Below are 25,981 nucleotides of genomic sequence, written 5' to 3'. Positions count from 1 at the left end.
ACTTCACTTTCCCTCATGCGCGACTGCAAGTGATGTGATTTCTACCTTAATATTTCCACCAAAATGTGACCCACAGATATCAGAAGAGTGTGAAAGTCATATATACTTTATTAGCTGGGGTTTCCTCTGGAGCAGTTTTGGATGTATTAGCAATTTGTGTATAAAAATGTGAAATATCAAGTTACACAATGGTTACTTTTTTTTTCTTCTTTTTTTTAAACAGTGGCTTCAGAATTCACGTTTGATCTATAATTATTTATAATGTATGGTGTAGAACAAAGCTTCATCAAGTAATGTTAACCAAAGACCTTATTTTACTCTTAAACCAAACCGCTGTTCTAAAAACCCATTGGAAATTATCAAGGAAATTATTATGACCCACAAATTGACATCATGACTGAATAGCTCTATTAAAAATCCATAAAAAGTACACTTTGTTATAGATACGATTATATTGTGGTTAAATTATATTAGAGGTTCAAATGAAGATCCAGATTTTATTACGAGCACATAATGAGGAAAATATGTTCTAAAATATAGGGATGTATCTTAATTTTATCTCAAGGCAATGTATGTTTGTTCTAATGTAGCCTAGCACTTGGCGTTTTTTGCATTAATGACGCACAACAGCGGTTTCTGCATCCTTTTGCAGTTAGAAGAAGACGTCAGTAGTCTTCTGTTTTACGCCCATGAGTGGCGCTGATTGGTTAGTAACATCTGCACGTCTTTGAAGTCTCCGCCCACTCTGTCTCTTTCAGCGCGTGTGGGCGTATTTACAGCTTGAAACTGAGCTACAGATTCTGAAACTCGCCACCCTGTGCTGGGCTTCAGCCACAGTGTGGGAATTTACTGGGCGAGCAGCATGACTTTTATCTGCAGCGTTGTCGCAAACTTTGGATTTAGGATTTGACTATGTAAAATCATATTGCTTCCGTACTGTTTAGTTATGCATTGACATTATATTTCCTCTGCGAAGAAGCATCACGCTAAACGCCGGTTAATGAAGAAACCCAGCTGCTAAGATCTGAAAGTCCATCAGAAGGTATGGATTCATTTCAATGAGTCTCTTTACGTTTGAAGTTTTAAAGTTGTACCCATGGTAACAGAGGTAGCATCTTTGTTGTTTGAGGGTAGGATGTGTGTCAACTCACGTGCAGCTGAATGCATCATAAATAATTTGTTTTCATAGGGAACAGCATATTGAGCATGTGGCGTTATGCAGCTATTGGAAATACCACATTAGTTTTCTGAAATTAGAACTGTGTCTTTAAAACTAGTGAGCTGCCTCACAGCTCACGGTTTTTGGACACAGCCTATAAATATGTGCTTGTGTAAAATGGTTTTGCAAAACGATTGCATGCATCTGTAATCTTGCTGCATGATAATCTGCAGTTGGTGGATTAAGTGTAACGAGCATCACTGCTGTAGTCACTTTAATGGACATGGATTCTCCTCAGTCAGGGGCTTTTCTCCATGTTCCAAAAGAACAGACTACAGAAAAACCTAATGTCAACCAATATGAACAATATATGTTTTATATTTTAGCATATTTTATATTTTAAACTGTATTTTGCCATCTGCCATGATCTAAAAACAAGAATATTGCCCATAAAGGTCTGGCTGGGGCAAGCTGTCAGATGTTTTAAAAACTATAATGATAATTAAGATAGTTGACAAATCAATGGTTTGATATTTTTACATTTTTGCTGTTTCATGAATTGTTTTATGTTTCATATTAATTTTTACTGTTAGCCTCCATATGGTATGACAGCAATCTTGTTTTTTCCCCCCAGTTATTTTTAGCCATCGAATTCCTCACCATAAACTATGAATTGACACCGAAAAGAAACTGTCTTCATGTTTATGAAAGTTGCATCAAATTTGAGTGGTTACAGCTGCAGGAATGTGCAAGGTGCACATGCAAAAGTCAATTGAAATGTCTGACTTCCCTGAAGCTGATCATTCTTTCATTTATTTTAGTGTCTACAAATCAAAAGCATGCTTCTAGAAATAACATTGGACAAAAAAAAAAAAAATCAGTGGACTTGGAAAGCTTTTTCCACATTAATTCATTCTCACTTGTATTTTACTGACTATCTTTTACTGTCTCGCCAGCAGCACCGAGTATTTAGCCCACGGATGCTATTAAAGTGGCCGTGAAGGTGAAAGTGTAGCCCAGGAAATACAGGAACACATTCCTCAGTAGGCCTACTGCTCCAAGCTGTTAGGACAGGTGCTAAGTTTCCTGGTGAAAAGAACAGGTACAATGTCCTTCCCGGTGGACCTCAATGAAGTTGCTTGCATTTCCATTCGTTGTATCTGACAATTAAAACGCCTGCTAAAAAATCAATAATTATTCAACAGTGGACACACAGAGACAGCATGCTGTGTGCAGAATTTTGTGAAGATGATTCAGCCATCTGGTGACAACAATGCTCACTGAATCTCATTTAATACATCATAGGTTTGCATAAATATGGCCATTTACTTCTATATTGAGCTTGGCCATTTTAGAGACCTTGTTCTGCAAAAAAAGATAGGTTGCTTTCCCATGCATGTTAACAGTTTATACAGTACATGTCAGTGGCATTTTTGGCTGCTAAAGCATCTGGGAATGTTACAGTGTGAGGTAAACTCCTCTGTTCTGACCCGAGATGAGGCCAGTGTGAGGTAAACTCCTCTGTTCTGACCCGAGATGAGGCTGTTGTGTCCGAGTAGTATGATCCCATTTGTGGATTTATCATAAGCTTGGGTGATTTGGATCCACACTCTTTACCATATCCTAGCTTCTCTCAATTTGGTAACAGCATTTCACCATCAGATAAACAGAGCAATTGACTGTTTCTTGGAATAGGTTTTGTATTATGAAATCACAGCAGGCTGTATAGCTTTGTTCTAGTAGACTGTCACACATCTCCCTCGAGCTCATGTTAAGTTGTTACACCTCTTCCTTACAAAAGATCATATTATTGCTTATGCTTTTTAATCTTTTAAAGGGTTAGTTCACCCAAAAATGAAAATTAGTCCATAAATTACTCACCCTTAAGTCATCCTAGGTGTACATGACTTTCTTCTTTCAGACGAATCCAGTCAGAGTTATATAAAAAATTGTCTTTGATCTTTCAAGCTGTTTCATGGCACTCAGCGGGTGTTGCATGCATCAGTCCCAAAGAAGTTAAATAAAAAGCGCCCATCCATAAAAAAGTGTCTCGCACTGCTCCGGGGAGTGAACAAAGGCCTCCTGTAGCGGTGAATCGATGCATTTTTGTAAGAAAAATATCCATATTCAAAACGTAATAATCACTTTAATGTAGCTTGCGCCAACAGTTGTACAAGGAAGCAGCTCCGGGCGGATGAGGTCAGCGCTGCGCATACGCCGGTGAGTCTCGTGAAAACCAAGATTTGTTTACAGGAGCAAAGGACGCAAAGTTTCCTTACTTTAGCATTTAATGGATGGGCGCTTTTTATTTAACTTCTTTGGGACTGATGCATGCAACACCCGCTGAGTGCCATGAAACAGCTTGAAAGATCAAAGACAATTTTTAATATAACTCTGACTGGATTCGTCTGAAAGAAGAAAGTCATATACACCTAGGATGACTTGAGGGTGAGTAATTTATGGGCTAATTTTCATTTTTGGGTGAACTAACCCTTTAAGATTCCAAATTCATGCCAAGGTCTTTGGTAATCAGGGAACACTCCAGTTTTGCATCTGACTGAACTGAATTACCTACTCACTTCTTGACAGCATTGACAGAATGACATCATATACACTACCATTCAGAGATTTGGGGTCAGTAAGATTATTTTTTGAAAGAAATTAATACTTTTATTCAGCAAGGATGCATTATTATGATTGAAAGTGACTGTAATAGTGAGAGTAATATAATGTTATAAAATATTTCTATTTCGAATAAATGCTGTTCTTTTAACTTTTTTGTTCATCAAAGAATCGAAAACCAAAAAAAGTATGGTTTCAATTAAAAATATTAAGATTAAAGATCTTCAAATCTTGAAGAAGATTCAAGAAATCTTAAATCTTCATAATTAGCGATTCATTTATTTTTAAAGACAGATTAAAATAAAAGTAATACCCCAAATAAAATAAATACCGTTTGGTTTGATATTTTATTTAATGCATTTGCATTCATACATTTTTAGGTGTGCATTAAGTGTTCAAATGCTTTTTTCATGTGTGAAACATACTGTACACAACATACAAGTATACTTTTCTTGCATAAGTATACTTTTCTTGTATAAGTTTTCTTGCAGCATTGCTTTCAGGAAGTATAGACTCGTTCAGACCTATCCCAAACTATTAGACAAAAAATTGAGACATAAGAGCTGTCAGATCACAGAGAGTGCATTCACTTCCAAATTCCTTTTGAGCAATCCATTCAGTAAATTATATTATTACTAAATGATATTATTAGATTATTACTAAATTATATGTATTACTAAATTTAGATTATTACTTTGTCAGAATAATAGATTTTTATGAGACCTTAGAGTATTATTGGTTTGATTTGGCAAAAGTCCTGTCAGTCAGCCAGATATGGTCAGTTATTTTCTGTGAGGTTAATTAAGCACTAGGGTATTGTGTCTGGAAATTAAGAGATGAAAAAATAGATCAGGATTTGTTGGATGTTCACCAAAATAGCATTGCCAAGAGAGAATGCCATTCTGACAAAAATAAATTAAAATAAAAGCAAATTAAATGAAAACTGATGATACAGCTCTTGTGGAGAATCAAATTACCTTGATTCGTGATATTTTTAACTTTATTCTTTCATTCTCTCTTTCTTTCTCTGTTTCCTGGCTGCTGATTTTGGAAGAAAGAGCAGACTGTGGCGAGTAAACCCCATATGTGCATAACCAGCTCTTTCTCTGCTCCTCTGTGTCTCTTTCAATCCTGCTAGTCCTATCAGAAAACCGCAGACCCCATCCAGTCTCTGCCTGTTGTCATGTTATAGTCACTTTTGAAAGGATGCCACATTTGTATTAATTAGTGCATCTCTAGGCCTCAACTGGGATCTGACTTTATTTTTATTGTTATTGCAATCTGACTTATTATCCACTTTGCCTTGAGGACAAATTATGAAGATATAAGTTTATCCTGAATGAGACATGAAACACATGAGGAAATGTTTAGCAGGTTGTCTGAGCTGCTTTCTCCATACATTGAAAGTGGATGGGAACCAGGGGCTGTCAAACTTCAAAAAGGGCAAAAAAGCATTATAATAGCCCTTAGTCACACGCTTAAGTCTATTATAGCTTTATGCGATTAAGTTCATTTAAGTTGTTATTCGTTGTAAATCTCAGTCTAATTTTAACTCCTCCTGCAGACTATTTAATTCATCAAAAAGGAAAATCTTGAAGGATGGATGCAGTTACCTCAGAGACATTCACAGTGTCTTTTTCCATGAGCTTTTGCGTTTTACCTGAGTGGTTGAACTGGAAATATGTCTTTTGGAATTGATCAGGTTTTTCCCTCCATAAATATTGTGGGATTAATATAATACCTTGTTTGAAAGCATCCTTTTGGTGTTACTGCCAATAATAAGAATTCTTTGTAGTATGAAGCTTAACAGATATATTCATAGAAAAATCATATTAATCTACTAGCAGTAAATATCCAAGAACATGCAACTGCAATAACACACATAATCATCAAACTATGCATGAATACAACAAACTATAATAAGTTGTGGTCTAATAAATGGAGTCTAGTGTCATTTAAAGCTTTTGACAGTGTGCTGATTCTTGAAGATTTCCTGTTCATATAGGGAAGAATTTCTTCAAATTCTTACAGAAATAATCACATCTTTCTGTTAAAACCCTTGCAGAGTCTAAAGTCTTTTGGGGTGAAAGGTTTGGCTTTCATGTGATTTGAGACCTTGTGCGTCTTTATTTGATCTTGAATGTCAGATGTTTGAAATTTTCATTTTATTGTCTGTTTTCTTTTCAAACCCGCACACCATCTGTGTACAATTAACATTTTATTTTCATACAGTGTGATCCAACAGAGGAAGTGTTCATGTCAAATTCACAGCATGAAGATGCCTCATAATGAGCGCTATTGTGAAAGCAGCCCCTTCTTAGACAAAGGCGACAAACCACCCGCAGTTCTCAAATAGCCCCTATTACAACACCATTTGCCCATCTGCAGTGCTACAGATTCTCATTATCATTCTTGTGCTTTCCTTTGAAAAGAAACTTTTTTCACTGTATGGTTAGATGTTTTTATATGAGCACTATTCGTGTTCTGCAGTGTAATTCTGAAGCAAGGCTTAGCCTGTTTGTGTTACATGTTGTTACTTGTTAATGGAAGCTGGGATTGTGCAGTATAAAGGAAAGCAACTGCTTAGTTGTCTATTAATTCAGTGTGTTGGACTCACTGGAACTGAAATGTGAACACAGATGGCATTCTTTGAATTATATCCCAAAGTCAAGCACTTGGCAGACAGGGTCAGTTAATGGAGCCCAGACAGGTTATTTTTAAGAAATGTACAAAGAAAAGACTATTGGCATTTCTCTATAATTTGTTATAGGTCAAAGACATGTCTAAAAATATATATTAATAATGCATTTCATACATACCATGTCATGTGACCTTTCTTTATATAGCCCTTTATACAATACAGATTTTGTCAAAGCAGCTGTACAGTATCAAACAGAAAAATAGTTAGTCAATAATGCTAGAGGACAATAACAAACAAGTCAGTTCATTTATGATTCAGTGATGTCATCATCCAGTTCAGCTCTCTTCCAATAGTGTCTGTGCAGTCAAGTCAATAATATTGCCAGAAATTAAGCGTCCCCAACTAAGCAAGCCAAAGGCGACAATGGCAAGGAACCAAAACTCCATCTGTGACAGAAATAGAGAAAAAAACCTTGGGAGAAACCAGGCTCAGTCGGGGACCAGTTCTCCTTCACAATGAAAGGATGGTTCACCCAAAAATGAAAAATCTGACATAATTTACTCACCCTCGTGTCATTCCAAACCTTTATAACTTTCCTTTTTCTGCTGAATACAAAAGAAGATATTTTGAAGAATGTTGATATCCAAACAGTTTCGGTTCCCTTTGACATTGTATTTTTGTGGGTCAAGTGACATGACGTGTAGCAGTGAGTAGTGAACACACACCCGGAGCAGTGGGGAGCAGTTGGGGGTTCGTTGCCTTGCTCAAGGGTCTCACCTCAGTCGTGGTATTGAGGGTGGAATAGAGCACCGGTCATTCACTTCCCCCCACCTACAATCCCTGCCGGTACTGAGACTCAAACCCACGACCTTGGGGTTACAAGTCCGACTCTCTAACCATTAGGCCACGACTACCCGGGGAGCAGTTGGGGGTTCGTTGCCTTGCTCAAGGGTCTCACCTCAGTCGTGGTATTGAGGGTGGAATAGAGCACCGGTCATTCACTTCCCCCCACCTACAATCCCTGCCGGTACTGAGACTCAAACCCACGACCTTTGGGTTACAAGTCCGACTCTCTAACCATTAGGCCACAACTACCCATATAATGGTGGTTTATAGACACCAAAACTACCAACATCCTTCAAAATATCTTAATTTATGTTCCACAGAAGAAATGAGGTCCTACAGGTTTGGATCAACATTATGGTGAGTCAGTGATGACAGAATTTAAATTTTTGGGTGGGGTATCCCAACCTCTTCTATGATGAGCATGTGTTTCATTTCAGATTTAAAATGCTTATACTTGAAAAGAAAACCTTAAGTATTTTGGCAGTATTCACTGGTTATTAATATTCAAAAAACTCGTGTGCGTTTATCAAAGTCATGGTAAATTCAGGTTGTAATTGTAAAATGTCATGTGTTGCACCTCCCCAAACCTTTTTGATATTTATAAATTAATAATTCAAGATACTTTAAATTTTATATTCAAGCTATTTGTAAGGAAAATATGTAGTTTTTTTGACTTGATGGTTACATCACATGCCATTTTAAGAGTCACTGCATGAAAACCTTTTTTAAAATAGAAAATTTTCAAAACCATATGAAACCAGCATGAATACAAAGAAGGCTTGGCACACGTTTTTCTCCTTTATTTATTATGGACACTCTTGTCTTCAACACATAAGTATGATAGTCCTGCAATTCTAGTCAGTTTGGCACTTTTGTGTCCATCTTACTGGAAGAGACTTAGATCCACGTGGCTTATAGTATATGTAAATCAGGGACTGGTTTATGCCTGCACGCTCTTTCTTACTGTTTTTTTGACTGCTGTTTCCTGGCAGTTCCACGCAAGTGATGTCAGCATCAGGTTTGTGTTATGCCATTTATGTGAGAGCCAAGTTTACTCATTTATGGCTGTGAGTTTTGGCTTGTTTTAGCTCATAGTCTGTTACAGTTGTGTCTACTGTGCCCTTGGAGGAAAACTTAACCCTCAGATTAACAAAGCGTTCTGCTGGTTCTGAGAATATGGCTCGAAAGTCCCCTCCATTTTCAAACATTATTGTGCTGTCACAGCATATTAAGTATAAAACAGTCTGCCAGACCAGCCTCTATTGTAAAGGTTTGTCTGTTTTTAGAGTCGAGACCTATATTATTCTCAGACAACTTCTTTGGCAGTTGCAAAGACTGATTCACTTGGGAGCTAATTCATAATTGAAGGGATTTTCCACAAGTAAATTGCTTTTGTGTCTGAAATATACCAATTTTCTTCCCTTTAGTGATGTTATGGAAGTGTGGAGCCATTTTCTCCCTCTGAATTAATGACACAGAGCCACTTCATTAGCACGGCTTTGACATTTCCATCAAAAGCCAGCAAAGATTTTTAACAGCTCAAATCAATACAGACAGCCCACACAGCGAGTCCTCTCTAGTGGGAAATGCTCCAGGCAGCCATCACCCTGGAAAGTATTTAAATGGAGATCACATGTTGTTTAGGCATGCGCTGCTGAAAGTCCTCTTGGCTGGTGACTGATGCAACTGAGACAGAAAGATGTTTGTTGCCAGGTTGGAAGATGGATCTGAAGTCTACTAGCAGGACCATTCAACACCTCTGCTTCTCCCAGAATGCACTCTGGGGTCAGCACTAGTGCCACTCTGTCAGCACATTGAAATCCAGGGACACTTATTCTGATGTTTTCAAACGACATCAAGCTGAAGCACAGCCATTGAGTTTTAATGGACCATTTTGTTAATTTACAGAGTCTTTAAAGAGCCGTATGTGTGTCCAGTCATTAGCATAGAAAAATAGAGGAGCCCAATTGGCTCTGAATAGATTAGTTTAAAAAAATTTCTGACTGGTTTTGGCTGGTTTAAACTTTAAAGGTTGGTCCACCAACATATGGGTCGATGACATGACACAGTTTTTTTTGTTTCTTTTGGGTGTGTTCATTAATGAATACATTAAAATGCAATTCATACATACATTGAAAAATACACAACCGTGCAAAATTTGGGCTCGGTAAGTTTTATTTGAGATGTTTTTAAGGGGAGACACTCCAGGCAAAAACATTCATGTTTTTTTCATGCACCTGTCAAGTTTGAGATTTGGGGCTTTTTTCAGACTAGTGGAAAGAAAACATCCAAAAGACACTGTGTTAAGTGTTTCTTTTATAGCACTTTTTCTATTTGTGTCAATAGATTTCAATTACAATACATATTTTTAAAGGCCGTTTTCTCAAAATGAGTTTTTTCTCCTATACACTGAGCCATAAATCTCCACTTCAGTAGCACTTACACAAACCAAACTTTACATTTTTATTCCTGTCTATATCCTGAAGGTTTTTACAGAGGGATTTGCTCATATATAATTTGCTTGATTATATAACAACATTTTATTCCCCCCAAAATTGTGAAAATATACTGTTTTCTGTCCGTTCTAAGCATTTTCTGACAAAAATGAGATACCCAAAAATCCCTCTGTAAAAACTTTTGACTGAATTTTGAAACTGACATCATCCAGTGTTTAGATTTTTGTACTAGAAATGTATGCAAATTAGCGCATATTTAATTAAATAATGACTCATTTGCATATTTAAACATAGCATTTTAGAAAACTTGTAATACAAAAAATGTTTGCAATTATCAATGTAATCAATCAGCTGGGTAAGTAAGGCGATAACTATTAGTTTTTTTTTTTTTTACCCTATTCACCTGCCGTGTCTCAAGAACTCTGATTTTATTTGATCTAGTAATATTGAGAATCGTTATTTAAACTAGTATTTTTAAAATTGATCTGAATCCTTCAGAAATTATTTAAATATGCTGATTTTTTTTTGCAATAATAACATTTATTATTAGCAATATTGAAAACAGTTGTGCTGCTTTGTTTGTGGAAATTGTGATAATTTTTTAAAGGGGTCATGAAGTGCATTTTTTTATTTTTATTTTATAATGTTCTCTGAGGTGCACTTATATTGTTAGTGTGATTTTACATAAAAAACATCATAATTTAGAAGTAATAGGCTATTTTATATTCTGTTTTTGAGCTTCTCTGTTTTTATAGAGACAGAGCGACAATCGTCATAATACGTTATTATTGCATACTGTTTTATAATTTACTACAATATTGAGGTGCAGATCATTGCCGCTATTTGCAATAAGTAGTATAAACAGCAGAAAATCCTGCTATTTTATCATAGTGTAAATGGAATCTATAGCTATTTGCACTTGGTGTAAATAGCATATCGCTAAGCAAATACTGCTATTTTCACTTAGTGTAAACAGCATCTACTGCTATTTGCCTCTATCGCTATTTACACTTAGTGCAAATAGCTGCTGCCATTGATTTTTGATTCAATTTATTATTGTTTATTTTGATCATATTTAATCTTTTTAAATGTTTTATTTAATGTGTGTAATTTTAGTTTGTATTTTTCTATTTTGACCCCTATATACAGTGGGCGTTTTTTTTTTTTTTTTTCCCATAATATTTGGGGGAGGGGGCACAACAGTACAATTTTGCTTAGGGCACCTATTTAACCAGCAGCGGCCCTTCCTGTATCCATTTTGTCTCTTTAAAGGCTGGCCTTTACGGTACGGTAGCTTATAAAACCGTAGTTCTGGGTTTTTTAGCTTGTTTGCTGTACACCTTGTCACACATCAGCTTTTAGGCATTGTTCTGTTTTTTGTTATAAGTCAGAAATGACAAGGAGGCAGCTTCCCACAATACAAAGTCAATGGAGAGGGTTGGATTGTGTAAGAATATTGTAGTTAAAATGCTTTATTATATGCTTAATTGCTTATTAACATTTGTATTATTATATTCTCCATATGAAACAAACATGAATTATAAAATGAGTACAATTATAAGAACTTGGCAGAGTTTTATATATAAAGATTTTAGTCATTTACTTCATATCAAGGGCATATTACTTTATATCAAGGGCACTCCTCTATTTGTCATTGACCCTTAACAATGATGTTAACCGGCAAACTTAGCCTTACAGCCATGGTCTTTTATTTAAGCATATTGCCAATGCCCATGCTGGAGACCTCAAAATACGCTTATGACTAGCTGAACAGGTTAACTCTAAAAGCAGGCTGATCCATCATGCAGAGGTCAGCTGAGTCATTATAGTGGACTCTATCCAGTCTTAACCTCATTGGCCAACCAAAATATATGCAATGAAATAGTGCAGAACGGCTCTAGCAGTCTAGTGGTATGTGCGGCATTTCCCAGAATGTGCAGGGAGCGCTCTGCCAGGCAGTATGCCCGGATCAGTGGGATTCATGCCTGTTCGCTTGGTTCCTAAAGGTACAGGCAGATTCTTCAGCATCAGCAGTTTACTGATGCCAAATGTGCCATTAAAGCTGAGGAGCCATCATTCAGTGAGAAGTTCGAACAAGTACATGGATGTTTCTTTAGTCTTTCTCTGGTTAAAAAATCTGGAGCACTAACAATAGAGTAAACCTCACAGCAGGCTTTCAGTTATTGGAGTTGAATGAATGTGTCTATTTTGTGAAGGTTCCTATTGACGTCAAAAGGATGAAAAACCCAGATCAGATTCCTGTGGCTTCTGTATGTCTTTGTCGTCCCTCTTTTCTGTGAGGAACTATTGTGTCTATTGTTGCTCATGGAATGAATTTGACTCAGTTGAGCCAGTGTTTCGAACTAGACCAACGTTTTTTAGGCATCTTTTGCAGAGAAACGCGCGTGTCCCATGAGTCAGTCAGCTATGGGTTATTGAGTTACTGTAATCATTCTGACCATCTAAATACAGTAATTATTCAAAGATTTGGTTGAATCAAAGCAAATGTGAGACTTACAGATTAGCATCCACAAATTTGGACATAAGGAAAGGTTTGTTGACTCCAGAGCACATCTTTGATAGGATTGTGTATTTGAAAACAGAGAAAAAGCGTCCCTGCTCAGGAAGGAAAGTGCTCTCCAAATGAGGTCATTCATCAGTGGCCGACAACACATGGACATCTGCCTTCCAGTCCTGTCCACAAAAACCAACTCAGTGTGCCGCTGCAACATCTGGCCAAAGTCAAAACATCACCCATGTCCTTTCCAGCACTTTAGGAGGACCTCAGGAAGGAGAACTACAGATTGCGAAGGAGGAAAATTTTAATTGCAGCTTTTAATTACATCATAAAAAAAATAATAATAATAAAATAAAAAAAATGTATATATATATATATTGTGGGTTCATAACAAGTGAAAAGAAAAAAAAACAGATCAATGTTTAAGGTGAGTCACAATGAAAGGACAATTTTGGGGAGATTTAAAAGCGGAAACGTGAAGCTTTTAATTTATAGAAAGCACTTAAATGAATTCTTCTGTTAAAACTTGTATATTTTATGAGCTGTAAAGTTCTCATAATTTTTTTTATGGTTGTTTTAAGGTTTACGGCATGATGTTATCATGGCAACAATACTGTGAAACTGGATATAACTTTACACAGAAAAGGCTTTCTAATTTGGTCAAAGAATGGGTTCTGGTGCACAATGTTTCTTATTTCTACTACATTGTACTCACAGTTTTTTTCATATGATTTCCTGGTTTTATTTTTGTTAATAACAGCACTGAAAATTGAAAATCCAATACAAAACCTCTCATTTGTGGCTGGTTAAGGTGGATTGCGGGTGGCATGTGAGTAAGATGCAGGGTTTTATGCTGAACCACCGCATGCTGAACTGTTTAGTGAATTTGAGTCTCAGATAATTAAAGAATTTTGAGGGCGCTGTTGTGTACTTTTGATCTTATAAATGTTTCTATACACCACAGTTCTCTGGAAGAATTGGAACATGCAGTATTTTGTTGTAATAACAAACTTTACAAACACAACAGCCAACTCATGTGGTCTCCTTATGTCACTTCCTCTGTACATGAGGAAAAAGTAATGCTTTTAATTTTAATTAATAATTAATTTAATTAATAATTTAGCAGATGCTTTAAGCGACTTACAGTGCATTCAGAATATACATTTTTTGCCAGTATGTGTGTTCCCTGGGAATCAAACCCACAACCTTTTGCGCTGCTAACGCAAAGCTCTACCACTGAGCCACAGAAACATTTTTGATGTGATTAGGTTTACCTAAAGCGGTTTCTAAGTCACTACCATTGAATAATTTGACCAAGCTGTGACTAATGAGTGAATTACAGTCAGGTGAATATATTTTGCTTTTAAAACATCAGTTGTTTTATATTCTTGGACAACTTGGATAAACGGCTCTATTTTTCATGTAATGAATAAGAAATGAACATAGCCAGAGTATCAACAGTCACATCTGTGCGTAGGAGTCATTAAGGGAGAGAAAATATCCCCTTTACTGTCAGTATAACCATAGTAATTCATATTTTACATAAATTGTTTTCTGATGGTTATTAATATTATGTATGAATAATATTGTGTGTTTGCTGGGAGACGTGCATCAGGTCAGATTCATGCTAGTAGTTAGTGTTTTTATTGCAGTTGCAAACAGCTTTGAGCTTAAAGTCTTTATATGGTATATTTGCAATTAGGTTACTGCATTCAAGTGGATTTCTGGGAAGTCTTGGTTCCTCTGATGTCCTGTTTTGTGGTGGTTTTCAGTCAGTCGCTGTGGTTTTATCAGCTGTGTAGCATGATTTGAGAGCAAAAGGCTACCATTTCTTGTCATAAGAGAAAATACAATATAAATTGTATGAATAAAGAGCTGGTATTTAAGTGCTTGTATCTGTTACCTAAGCTAATCATTTGCCAATTGTCACACGCTTTGCTCTAATCTGTGCTCCAAATACACAATACAGTGTATTGATGTATAAATATAAAGGAAAGCTTATGTTGGTTTATAAGGGTCAGTGCTAACCTTTTGCCCAAACCTGAAATTTCTCCAACCGCATTTTAATGTGTTTGTTTGGATAAAAATGTGGTTTGCAGTAGGATGTGGTGGGAGTTTTTTATTTTTTATTTTTCCCCACAGGGTGTTATTTGAAGGATTATCTTTCTGTAAAAATAAGTACCCTTGTTTTCTTAAGCAAAAAGTGCTATTCATTCGCTGTGTTTCTGCCATGCTTCATGATCCAAACTGTCTGTAGTCACTGAGAGTGGCTTGTCAAGAGGTGTCAGATAGATCTTTGGTATTTGGTGGAAGTCATTTTAAATAAAGTCAATGGGTTCAGTAATGGTATTACAGTCTTTATAGCATTCAGCCACAGACATTTAAAAAAAAAACAATTGAAAACTGAATCGAAAGAGGCTTTGTTTTGTCCTGTGACCATCTGTCGCATTGAAAAGTTATTTTTTCACTTACAACTGAGTGGTAACAGTTTTCAAATGCTTTTATGAAATCTTGAAATCTGTAGCTCTGGTGAGCCTGCGGAGAAAAAATTCTCTACTTCAGTCATTTGTAGAGAATAACGCTTTATGTGAGTGTGCCTAGATTTACATTGGTGTAATACAATATTGTAATGTAAAATAAAAATGTTGTTTATTAATTTTTATTATATTTTAATATGTATTATGTTATTTAAAAATACATTTGTATTTAATATGAATTTTAAAGAATTGAATTTTGTGACAATGAATTTTGAATTTAATATTTTTTCATATCATTACCATATATATATATATATATATATATAACTTTTCGGTTGTGCTTTTTTGGTTTGTTCTGTTTGTTTGCCTGTTCTGTTTAAAGTTAGCAGCTCTAGCAAATGCTTTTCATCAATAGTACTGGCCTGCAGTGCACTAACAGCAAGGACAGACCAACCAGAGTTAAGTGCCTTGATAGAGTAGTACTATAATGTTAGTTACTCTGCAGTTCTAGTGACCCCAATCTGAAATTGAACGTTTGTGTTAGCAGACCTGACCACCCCCATCCCACATCTTTGAGGAGACACAAATACAAATACAAATACTGCTCTGCTTTGAAGGGTAAAAAACTTTTTCATAATAAATGAGAAAGGGGAGTCCCCATAGCACACTACAAACCAGTTAAAATGATTAAACAGTGAAATAATAGGAGAATTTGCATCCTCTGCTGGAGGAGTAGGGGCAGTGCACTTTTGTCCCAATTCATATTTTTAACTACACTAAAGCATTCTGTCAGGATCCGCCATGAATTACTGAATGAATTCTATATATGGATATTTTCACACCTGGCTATTTCTAAAGGTGATTTTAATCTCAGAATGTGCATAGAAAATATATCCCAGCTGAGCATTAACGGTGTGAGTGCCAAGAGCACAAAAGCAGCTGTAGTTTTACCCTGATTTGACTTGTGTGCAGTGTGGATGGAGGACAGCACACTGCAGTCTCAGCAGTGCACCATCATGTCCCAACAACCAGATGGAAATGCGGATTATCATGGCGTGTGTCTTATGTAAGGCAGCGCTGTTGTGTGTGTGTGCACTGTTCACCCATATCTGTATGTTTATGTGTGTTTGAGCTGTTTATTTGACCATGTCTGATCTTACAGCTGGCTGGCAAGGGGAGGGACGGCAGACATGGCCGAAGCTGAGGATGAGAGCAGAAACAGCAGCCTGCGGAGAAAGAAACCACCCTGGCTCAGACTGGACATCCCCATTGCCCCAAACCCTGTGGAGGAACATAATAACTTTCTCCAGGTGGATATTTGATGATACATTTTTGCTCAAGATATTTTGCATTACTTTGAATCACTTGTGTTTCCATGAAATAAAAAAAAACCATTTAAATATTTCACTATTCACCTGTCCTTCAGCCCGTCATGCGTAACAGCTTGTACCTGCGGAGTGCCAGTGTACCCACTGAAAACATCCAGCTCAGATGCCCGCCAGTCGATCCCAATGCCTGCCGCAGACCCTCGGTCCTGCGCAAACCCTCCATCTCCCAGACCATCAAGAGGTAAGATTACACATCCACAAACACACAATTCAACCCTCTACATTGCGAGTAAATCACTCACATATGCGACCAAATCTTCTCTCTGGGTGACTAAATGATGTCTAATATCAGCCAATGGCTAATAAATTCTCAGATTTTACTCGCCAGTGTGTGAGTTGGAGGCTAAGTATAAGTTTAGCACAGATATAATTTCACTCGCCGAACACTCTCTGACTGAGCGCTTCCAAGTTTCACTCGTCTCCGTCAACCGATCTGTGCTATTTATCAGTTCATCTGAATGGATGCGCAGTGTACCTTTATTTGACGTACCGTAAACTCTAGTGTGAAGGCGCACGACTCGCCGTCGCTTTGTCTCACACACACGCAGAGAGAGAGAGAGAGAGAGAGAGAATTGACGCGCTACATGTAAACGGTATTCTTTGTTGTATTTTCCTGTCAAAATAACAGGAAGTTCCTTTGGAATTCTTCAGCTGTTAAGAACTGCCGCTTTCTCCGGTAGTGGGTGGAACTAATGTGCAATCGGCAATCTCATTGGCTGGCGCTCACCTATTATCGTCCCTGTTTTGATTTCAGCAAATCAGTTCGAGCGAACGTACACAACCTGATTAATATTCATTAATCCAGCAGCTCATTAATCCTTAGTTCGTTTTATATTGTTCTATTAGTAGAATTCGTATCATTATTATCTTATCAGTATTTTTGTTAGTTTTTTCCCAATTTTATTTACAGAAACACTGAATGACCAAAAAAGCACCACCACCAGTCCTAAAGTTCAGTTAAAATGACTAATATGCATTCATACATGGTTATCAAGTTTTAATTCTAATTACTAAAGCTCTATCATTAAATAATACTTGATTGGCATATTATAATGCTTGACTGATTGATGTTAAGAGTGTACTTTCAGATATTTAAACAACTGTGCCATTTTACAAACATTTATTATACATATATATAATATATATCAGTCTGGCCAGTAAACTAAAAAATTTACTAGCCAGTGGCGATTCAATTGCCAAGGTGTCCGTAGAGGGTTGCATTTTGGACTACTGTGCTTGGGGTCAGAACAATTTGTATTTTTTAAAGAAATGAATTCTTTTCAGCAAGGATGCATTAAATTAAGCAAAAGTGACAGCAAAGACATGTATATGTTGCAAAGAATTGTGAAAAAAAGTATCACAGTATACACAAAAATATTAAGCAGCGCAGATGTTTTCAACATTGATAATAATAAGAATGGCTTCTTGGGCAGCAAATCAGCATATGATATATTAAAATAGAAAACTGTTCTTTTAAATTGTAATAATATTTCACAATATTTTCTGATCAAATAATTGCAGCCATGGTGAACATGAGAGACTATTTTCAAAAACATTAAAAAAATCTTAACAACCCCAAACTTTTGAACAGTAGTGTACTGTATATCTAAGGTGAAGTGTGTAATTTTACTCATGACACTGAGCGGCTGTTTTCATGACAAAGATGCACTAAAAATGGAAAGGTTTTTCCTTTGCATTTTGAAACATTTTGCGTACAGACAACAAAGTTGTCAAAACAGTCTCCATTCACACGGATCCACAATAAACGACAAAAAATGCTGTATTATGTATGCCAGGCCAGTAGTTGGCAAAGTCAATTTGTAAAAAAAAAAAAAAAAAAAAAAACCCTACGTGCCTGTGCACATACAGTACCTACAGACTGAACACGTAATACACATGTGCATGATGTCATCGTTTTCACAAATTAGCATTTTTGTAGTTTTCAAATACGTGCACTTTGAAACCCTAAACTCATATCATTTGAGACAATGTTTTGATAGCACTGCAAAGGCATAGCATTTATGTTTTTCTGGCTTACTTAAGGTTCAGTGTCTTGGCAGTAGAGAGGCATTTTAACATTGAAAATTGCTTATTAAGTGTACTTATATTCTTTAGTTTTGTATATGTACTGTTTTGCATAGTTTTGTTTTGTGTAATGCTGTATTGTGTTGGGTCATTTCAGGGTCTGCTATGTTCGCAAGATAATTTGCCTGCAGGGATGTAAATAGTTATCTGAAAAGTCAATGATCTTGTCTCATTAGCAAACAAACAGATACACCCATGCAAGCCCACATATAATCCCAAAGATTTACATTAGCATAATGCTAGGTGACGCAGTAGTAAAACTGACTGCATAGTGTTCACAGCCTTGTTTATTTCAGTGTCACATTTAATTTGGTTGAAAATCAAACCTTGTTTGTAAAAGCCTTGTTTTGATGCCAGGGTGATAGACTCACTACTGTATATATTCCTGTGCTTTTGCTGTTTGAAGAGGAGATCAGGAGTAAAAGATTTTCGGCCACCGTTGACCCATTTCAATTCCATGGGGGAAAGATGTTTGTGAAACAGATACACAAACGACTTATTCTGAAGTTTATTCTTTATTTAGTACAAATGCTGTCTTTAATAATAAATTTTTTGGCCTCCTGGAAAATCCATCTTGAGCTTGTAGCTGTGTTTCTGTCAGGACCACTATCGTCAAAGATGATTGACGAGCAATGCGAAAACTGCTGATAATACTGAGGGACCTTATATATGATTGCTTAGATAGGTGTCATATTCCCATAGGTTGATGGGGATCAGCTGAGAGTCAGCTGATGCGAGCTTGACTAACGTGACCTGCCAGAACTAACGCTACGCTAGATTTATGGCTGTTCAGCCAGCAGTTTGACCGCCTGAATCTGGTATGACTGGTGCAGGATGGTCTATTATGATTAATTACTGTATTAGACCAGTGAAAAACTAGCTGCCATGTTCTGAAACACTGGGGCTGGATTTTCCAGCAGTCTCTGATATAATTAACACACTTTTATGCTGTGACTGAGCTAAAAGGCTAATGCATTATTGACGACAGTATATGTACTTAATAAAAAATAAAGACAAGAATGTATTTTGTATCTGTCTTCCGTGCTTATTCTTTTTAAATCTCTTGACTGCTCTCTAGACTCCTGGCCAAGCACTGTTTATCTTAATGGCTTTGGATGTTTTATCTTCCTGATATGGCTGAAGTCCTCCACTGTGAGGAGACACAGCAGTAAATCACGCTAATGTATTTATGTTTGTTTTGACTGCATGTGCGCATCTCTTTTTCAGCATCTGTTCTTGTGCTCATATTTGACCAAACCAGTAATATATAGAGTCTGTCCTCTTTGTTAACCTCCTTTCTATTGCTTTTCTTCTGCAATTAATATGATCCTGTCAACTTCTTAAATACAACTTATTTTTTTCCATCTCTGTTTTCTTCTGTAACTAAACTGGTTGCTTTTCTATCCTTTCTCTTTTTTTCTCTGTTTTCTCATCTGCCTTTCCTCATCCTCCTCACCTCATTCCCCACCAGTCCCACAGGGAAGAGGGTACGCTTTGAGCAGATGAGCACAGTCCTGGTTAAAGGCCAGTGTTTCTCACGTCTGGAACCCCCCAGACGGCAGTCACTGCCCCAAATCGTCCTCAGGTACCGTGGAACCAATATAGACCCACTGAAGTCAAAATTCATACAGTATGCAGTCAGATTAAACACTTTATTCTGTAGAGAGAATGTTTTCCATTTTAATTTCACACAACTTCTGGCTTAAGCATTTGTAAAACTGGTTCACCCATATTTTATATAAACAGCCACATCAATTTAAATGTTATTCCATGAAGTCTTCTTGTAAGGATATAATGGCACCAAATACTCTTAATTACATTTACATGACCATTTTCCATCCTTTCTTTGACCCTTACACATGATGCATAAATATGTGTTATTTGGGTTTTTAGTGTTATTTATATACACTTATAGTACTTAATATTTTGAATTAATTGTATTAGTTTTAGTTTTTTTAAACACTTGTAGTAAAGTTCACACAACCATTTTCCATTTTTTCTCTGACCCTTCTCTGAGAAATAAACAGGATGTTTTTTCTAATGTCTATATGTAAATCTGTCTTGTAAGTCTGTGTTATTTGTGATGTTTTAAAATTAGTTATTTAATATTACAGTATTTATTAATATTTTGAATGAGTTTTATTGTTTTGTTTTTAAATATATTTCTAATTGAATTTATTTCACTTTCAGTACTACATCATCTTAATTTACTTAATTTATTATTTAGTTTTAGGTAACAACACAGGTGTAAATATCCTGCTATAATTAGGTAACCAGTTTTTTTCACATAGTTTAAATTAATTATCATTTTGGATGTACTTTGAAGGCATTAATTGTTGTTGTCTTTGAACAAACTCTTTTATTTAAAAAAAAAAAAGTTGTGGTCTTCGTCAATATATGGAAACATTCAAAGACTTCTTAATCTGGTTTGTCCACGCTTAGTTTAAGATTAATTATTCAAAATAACATAAGCTCCCTGATCATCCATAATACTTCATTTGGCTCAGAAAGAATGTCAGAACAAACACAGACTCCTACACAAACTTGAAAAAGAGCTCCTTTCTTCCTCGGCACAAAAACAGGAGTGCATCAAAGCCTTCACATCTGCGCCTATGGGTTTGGCTGTGTTTTAAGATAATCAACTGATAGCATATTGGCTCTTGAGTCCACCATGTGTCAAACCATCAAAGGAATATCTGAGCTGTGGGAGAAGAACATGCCACGGCAGAAAGTGTTATTCACAATGCTGAAAAAACTGCTATGTTGGCCTCTTTTGGCTATTTTCAACTCTGCCACTGGTTGTGACTCATGCTTTTTGCTTTATTAATGTAAACTTTTTTCTGCACAGGTTTGATGCCACTAGTATTTATTCCCAGTGTAGCAGTGTGGGTATCTGGAGTGTAGGGGTTGTGTCTAGTCTATATTAAAAAAGAATAATAATAATGTTTATTTTATTGCATTGACACTAGACAGCCATAGTTTCTACAAGTAAGAAATAAAATGAAATGAAATTTAATAAAAATAAATGTATACATCTAATTGTAATAGTTCTCAAATATTTCCATTTATTTAATAAAAAAAAAACAGTTATGGTGTGAAATATTGCTATTTAAATAACTTTTAAAAATTAGCTGATTTGGTGCTCAACAAACAATTCTTATTATTATCAACATTGTGCAACACAAAATCATATTTTTTTTCAGAATTCTTTATTGAATGAAAAGTTCAAAAGAACAACGTTAATTTGGAATATAAGTCTTTTGTAGCATTATAAATGTATCTACTGTCAGACATACTTTTAAAGTATTCATTTCTTTCAATAAATAAGTAAATAAAATAAAAATCGTACTGACCCCAAACTCTAGAATGGCAGTATATATAATAGAAAGACAATATAATATTTATTTGATAAATTCTTTAAAAACATTGCAGAAAAAGTTATGTAATTTAGAAAACATCTTATCTTTATAATATTATGCTTCATTTTATTTAACACAGTGGGTCCTTATTAGGGCTGTCAAAAAAAATTCGAATTTCGAATATTCGTCGAATTTAAAATAAAAATCCACATTCGAATACAAAAACGTTGCATCAGCAAAAATTCGAATTTAGTTTTTCAGCCATTTTGACAGCCCTAGTCCTTATACATGAAGATATTTAGCTTCCTATATTTAATTAAGGGGGTTTATCGTTTTTTAGGGGTCCTGGGCATCACCATCAACACATGCTCTATAACAGGGTGTAACTGTATCATCTCCCCATTTAAATCCAGGACTCCACCTCTCTGTCATTGACAAAACTATCCACAAGTTAATTGATTCACTGTCCAGACTAATAACTGTTAAAGACCACTGATGTGCACGGAGCTTGTTGGGAATTGCATGTCAAATTGTGAAGGGTGGTGAATGATGTTTAATTTGCTCCACCAGGGTATTTGAAAGACAGAGTAATTTGCAATGGACTGTTAAAGAGGAGATTGTGTTATTATTTGAGGTGTGTGATTGTATGTGTGAGCACGTGTGTGCTCGTAATTGAATTGTGCAAACTGAGTCTTTAAGTCCCAGTTCTCACACTTACCTCATGTTTCGGCACGTTTCCTACCCTCTCTCTCTTTCTCTCTGTTCTCTGTTCCTCTCTTTTAGTCAGATGAGCTGGTATTTTACTGTGTGTTTACACACACTCCTCAAACACTATTTGAGGGGGCGGTAAGAGTAAAGTGATATGAATCACTGCTGTATGGTCTGAGACACATTAAGCGTTACTTGGATTATAGCAGGTTTTCTGCCTGAACTCAAGCATCAGGGAAATGTCTTGTTTGCCTCTCTGACATTATGTGATGTAGAGGGCTGGAAGGAAGGGCAAGCCTATATTTCACTCAGTGTGAAGGCTTCGGTTCCCCCTCTGCCTCAGACATGACCTTCCTTGCCTCCTGGGATGAGTTAGACAGGTAGGTCAACGGAGTGTTTTAATGATTCACGGTATCTTTATGAGTGAGGAGCTTCTTCTTGTGGATTTTTTTTTATCAATAATTTATTTATGTATTTTGTTTTGTGAATGCATATACTTAATTTTGGAAAGTGTTCGTACTTTTTTAGTAGGGTTGTGAATTGGTGTGGTCTGGTTTATTAATTGGTAAAGTATTTGGGTTTTTTTGGGGTTACACACCGCTGTGGAAAACTTGACTTTGAGTGGTCAGTTGCTGTATATAGTATATTTGATCATTGTCAGGTTTAGTTTGGATAGTTTTACCTTTTATTAATTTATTATTATTATTATTATTCTCACTAAATTTTGTTAGCTTTTTCCAAAAACAAATCATTATCATATGCCATTACTTTTTTCATTTGACATCTAAAGTAAATTAATCTTGTTTAATTATTTATTCAGTGTTAGTGCTATGCTTAGTAGTGGATGAGACCGATTTGTTTCATCACCATATTGAGTGTTTACAGTTAAAGTGTTTGTTCAGTTGTTCGTTGGATAGCAGTTTGAGTTATTTTCTTGGTTGATTTGACTGAAAATGTTCTTTCTCAAATCATTCCTCTAAAAAGAGGGTGCCATTAAGGTTGTGAGTCCCCCTCTGCTGCCTGAAACTGGCCTCCCTTGTAATGATGCACAGCCGACTCTGTTATTACTATGTGTCCTTTACTCTAAACACTGCTGATGTCCTCACTGCACTACCAGCGTTTACTCACACTTCAAACACTTACAGAAAAAAAAGACATACTTACAGACTCTGTCCAGGATTGTGTTTTAGAGGAGGTACACACAATTGTATTTTTGTCTTATTTTCCAGCAAAGTATTTAAACATCCTTAAAATAAGATGTGTTTACTTTAGAAGATATTAAGAGATCATTACAGTATATCTTGAATTAACTGTATTATCTTTACCAAGGGGTTTCCAAACATTTTTGTCAGCTGAACCCTTTAAATTCTCAGTGGGTAATTTTACATTTTAGTTAATATTTCAATAATTTAATTATATTCTCATGTGTTTTTTTATGTTGGTTAATGCTCACATGACCTGCAAGTGAACAGATAAAATGTTTAATGTTTATTATTGTTATTATGATTATACTGTTTAACTCTAATTATAAAAATGAAGATATAAATGTGTTATTGTTGTAAATTACACTTGTCTTGTAAAATAAAAAAATAAATACTTGATAATTATGGACCCTAATTTACTGAAATTACTGCCTTTGAGTTGTTAAAAGCGCTAAGCTATATCATGATTTCAGTTTTATTTTGATTAATTGTGCTGTCACATTTACTTATTTTAATTTTACATTCAATGTATGTAATTATTAACTTTTCATCAATTGTATTATTGCCCATTTGGAAAACCCTTAACCCATTGGTAAATAGTTTGTCTTAAGCATAAATAAATTTAGTGAATTTTTACTTAATTCAAAATATATTGATATTTTTATATATATAAAATATATTGTTTTGCATCAAACGTGAACTTATTGTCTCTTAGTGATGTTTTTATTTAAAACAAAACAAAAATACGTAATACAGAAAAAAAATTGTAGTATGATTTTATCATATTAAAAAGTAGCTTTATCCATCAATGTTAGATATTTATGAATACTTACAGATCATTCACTCGAAAAGAGTGAATTCACTTTTGTTGCAGTTGACCACCGATGTTTTGGAGATCTCATTAGGATGGTTTTGACTCTTTGATTTGACCATGTTTTTCCATTCTATCACTTTGTACACATGGTATGGTAAAACTGTTATATTACTGTAATAAACACTAAATGTGACTGCAGGGGCACAGCAGACTGGTTTGGGGTCAGCAATGATGTGGATGCCACCCAGAAATGGCAGCGGAAGAGCCTGCGGCACTGTACCCAGCGCTACGGCAAACTGAAGCCTCAGGTGATACACGAAATGGACCTGCCTAGTCAAGACAATCTCTCCATGACCAGTACAGAGACCCCTCCTCCTCTATACCTCCCCCCCGCACAGCATGGCATGCAGAGGGTAAGCTGGACACACACAGATCCCTTTATAATGGTACGAGCCAAAATAGCTTAAACTGATCTATTTGAAACCAGGGAAACAACTTTGTTTCTATAAAACATTGGACTTCCATTAACATTTCCCGATTGCATTTACTAAGCTGTTGCACACTATGAAGAGCTGATGGTTTATGATGCACACTATGAAGAGCTGATGGTTTATGATGCACACTATGAAGAGCTGATGGTTTATGATACAGACGGTGTGATCATGACTCACTGTTTAGGCTTTTTGTGGTTGGTTTCTGCAGATAGTAGACCCGCTGGCTCGGGGTCGAGCGTTCCGTAACGTAGAGGAAGTGGACGGTCTGAGTATACCTCAGACCCCCATCACCCCCTGCGCCACTTCCCTGTGCTCCTTCACCAGCTCCCGCTCCGGCTTCAACCGACCTCCCTGCAGACGTAAGCGCGAGTCTGTCGCCAAAATGGGCTTCAGAGCGGCCGCTGCTCTGGTAAAGGTAAGAGCCGGTTGATAGAAAGCAATGTAAAGCATGTTGCATCAGCATAGTGTTTGATTTATAACAGTGGTTCTCAACAAGGGGGCCTCAGCAAACTTCCAAGGGGGAATGACATTACATTACATATAATAAAACACAATTGAAATACTAAAAACACTGAAATGTTTAAGATCATATTTCTTTTTTCTCCTCTGTAACTAAGGTTTTAATGAACTACATACTGAATAAGAATCTTGAATTTTCTGGAATCACAGTTCATTTGAATTATGGTGAATTGTTTTTAAATATGAACATTCCCAGTTTTTTTAATATAAAAAAGTTTGAAAATGGTTATAATTCAAGCAAAAATACCTGAGGAAATGCCCGATTTGGGTGGCCTTCAAATCAAAAAGGTTGAGAACCACAGACATCTACCATTGTAGATGGTCTACTTTAGTTGCATAGAACTGAATTGCTCCAAAAATATTTCATTTCTGGGATTTCCAGAGAAATCATGTTTTGGTTTTATTATCATCCCCCAGACATGAACACAAGTTCCCTGACAGGAACAAACAACAGGATAAAGCGACAGACTCAATTTCTGACATTTGCTAGAAAAAAAAAAAATCACCTTTTGATTTGAGTTAATAATCATTCCTTAAAATTCAGAAATCTCCTTTGAGCTTGCGTATCCCTAATGTCAAAGTGACGTGAATGCTTTTGGAACAAGGCATCGGGCATCCAATATACCCTGCCATCACTTTGATGTCCTTGTAAAGATTGAAATAAACAAATATTACCCCCCCCCTCCCCCCCCC

The 25,981-nt window shown here is 36.1% G+C and overlaps 1 protein-coding gene across 2 annotated transcripts in view; it reads left to right on the top strand.

Moving 5' to 3' along the window:
• Positions 1-822: 822 nt before the first annotated feature.
• LOC107731426 (inactive rhomboid protein 1-like) overlaps positions 823-25,981 on the top strand; it is a 34,615-nt gene continuing 9,456 nt past the window's right edge. Inside the window, exons 1-7 of one of the 2 annotated variants that reach the window (XM_016542503.1) lie at positions 15,473-15,577; positions 15,692-15,785; positions 15,882-16,029; positions 16,146-16,288; positions 19,664-19,777; positions 24,475-24,688; positions 24,978-25,184. In XM_016542503.1, coding sequence (XP_016397989.1) covers positions 15,697-15,785; positions 15,882-16,029; positions 16,146-16,288; positions 19,664-19,777; positions 24,475-24,688; positions 24,978-25,184 — 915 coding nt within the window. In that variant the 5' untranslated portion in view covers positions 15,473-15,577; positions 15,692-15,696. Of the gene's footprint in view, positions 1,043-15,472; positions 15,578-15,691; positions 15,786-15,881; positions 16,030-16,145; positions 16,289-19,663; positions 19,778-24,474; positions 24,689-24,977; positions 25,185-25,981 lie in introns of those variants that run through there. The other variant, XM_016542504.1, reaches the window with a different exon arrangement.

Source organism: Sinocyclocheilus rhinocerous, unplaced genomic scaffold (assembly GCF_001515625.1).
Source record: "Sinocyclocheilus rhinocerous isolate Xijiao unplaced genomic scaffold, SAMN03320098_v1.1 scaffold1390, whole genome shotgun sequence".
NCBI classification, from domain to species: domain Eukaryota; kingdom Metazoa; phylum Chordata; class Actinopteri; order Cypriniformes; family Cyprinidae; genus Sinocyclocheilus; species Sinocyclocheilus rhinocerous.
Note: the sequence above shows the minus strand (reverse complement) of the source record. Positions and strands in the feature narration are given on the sequence as shown.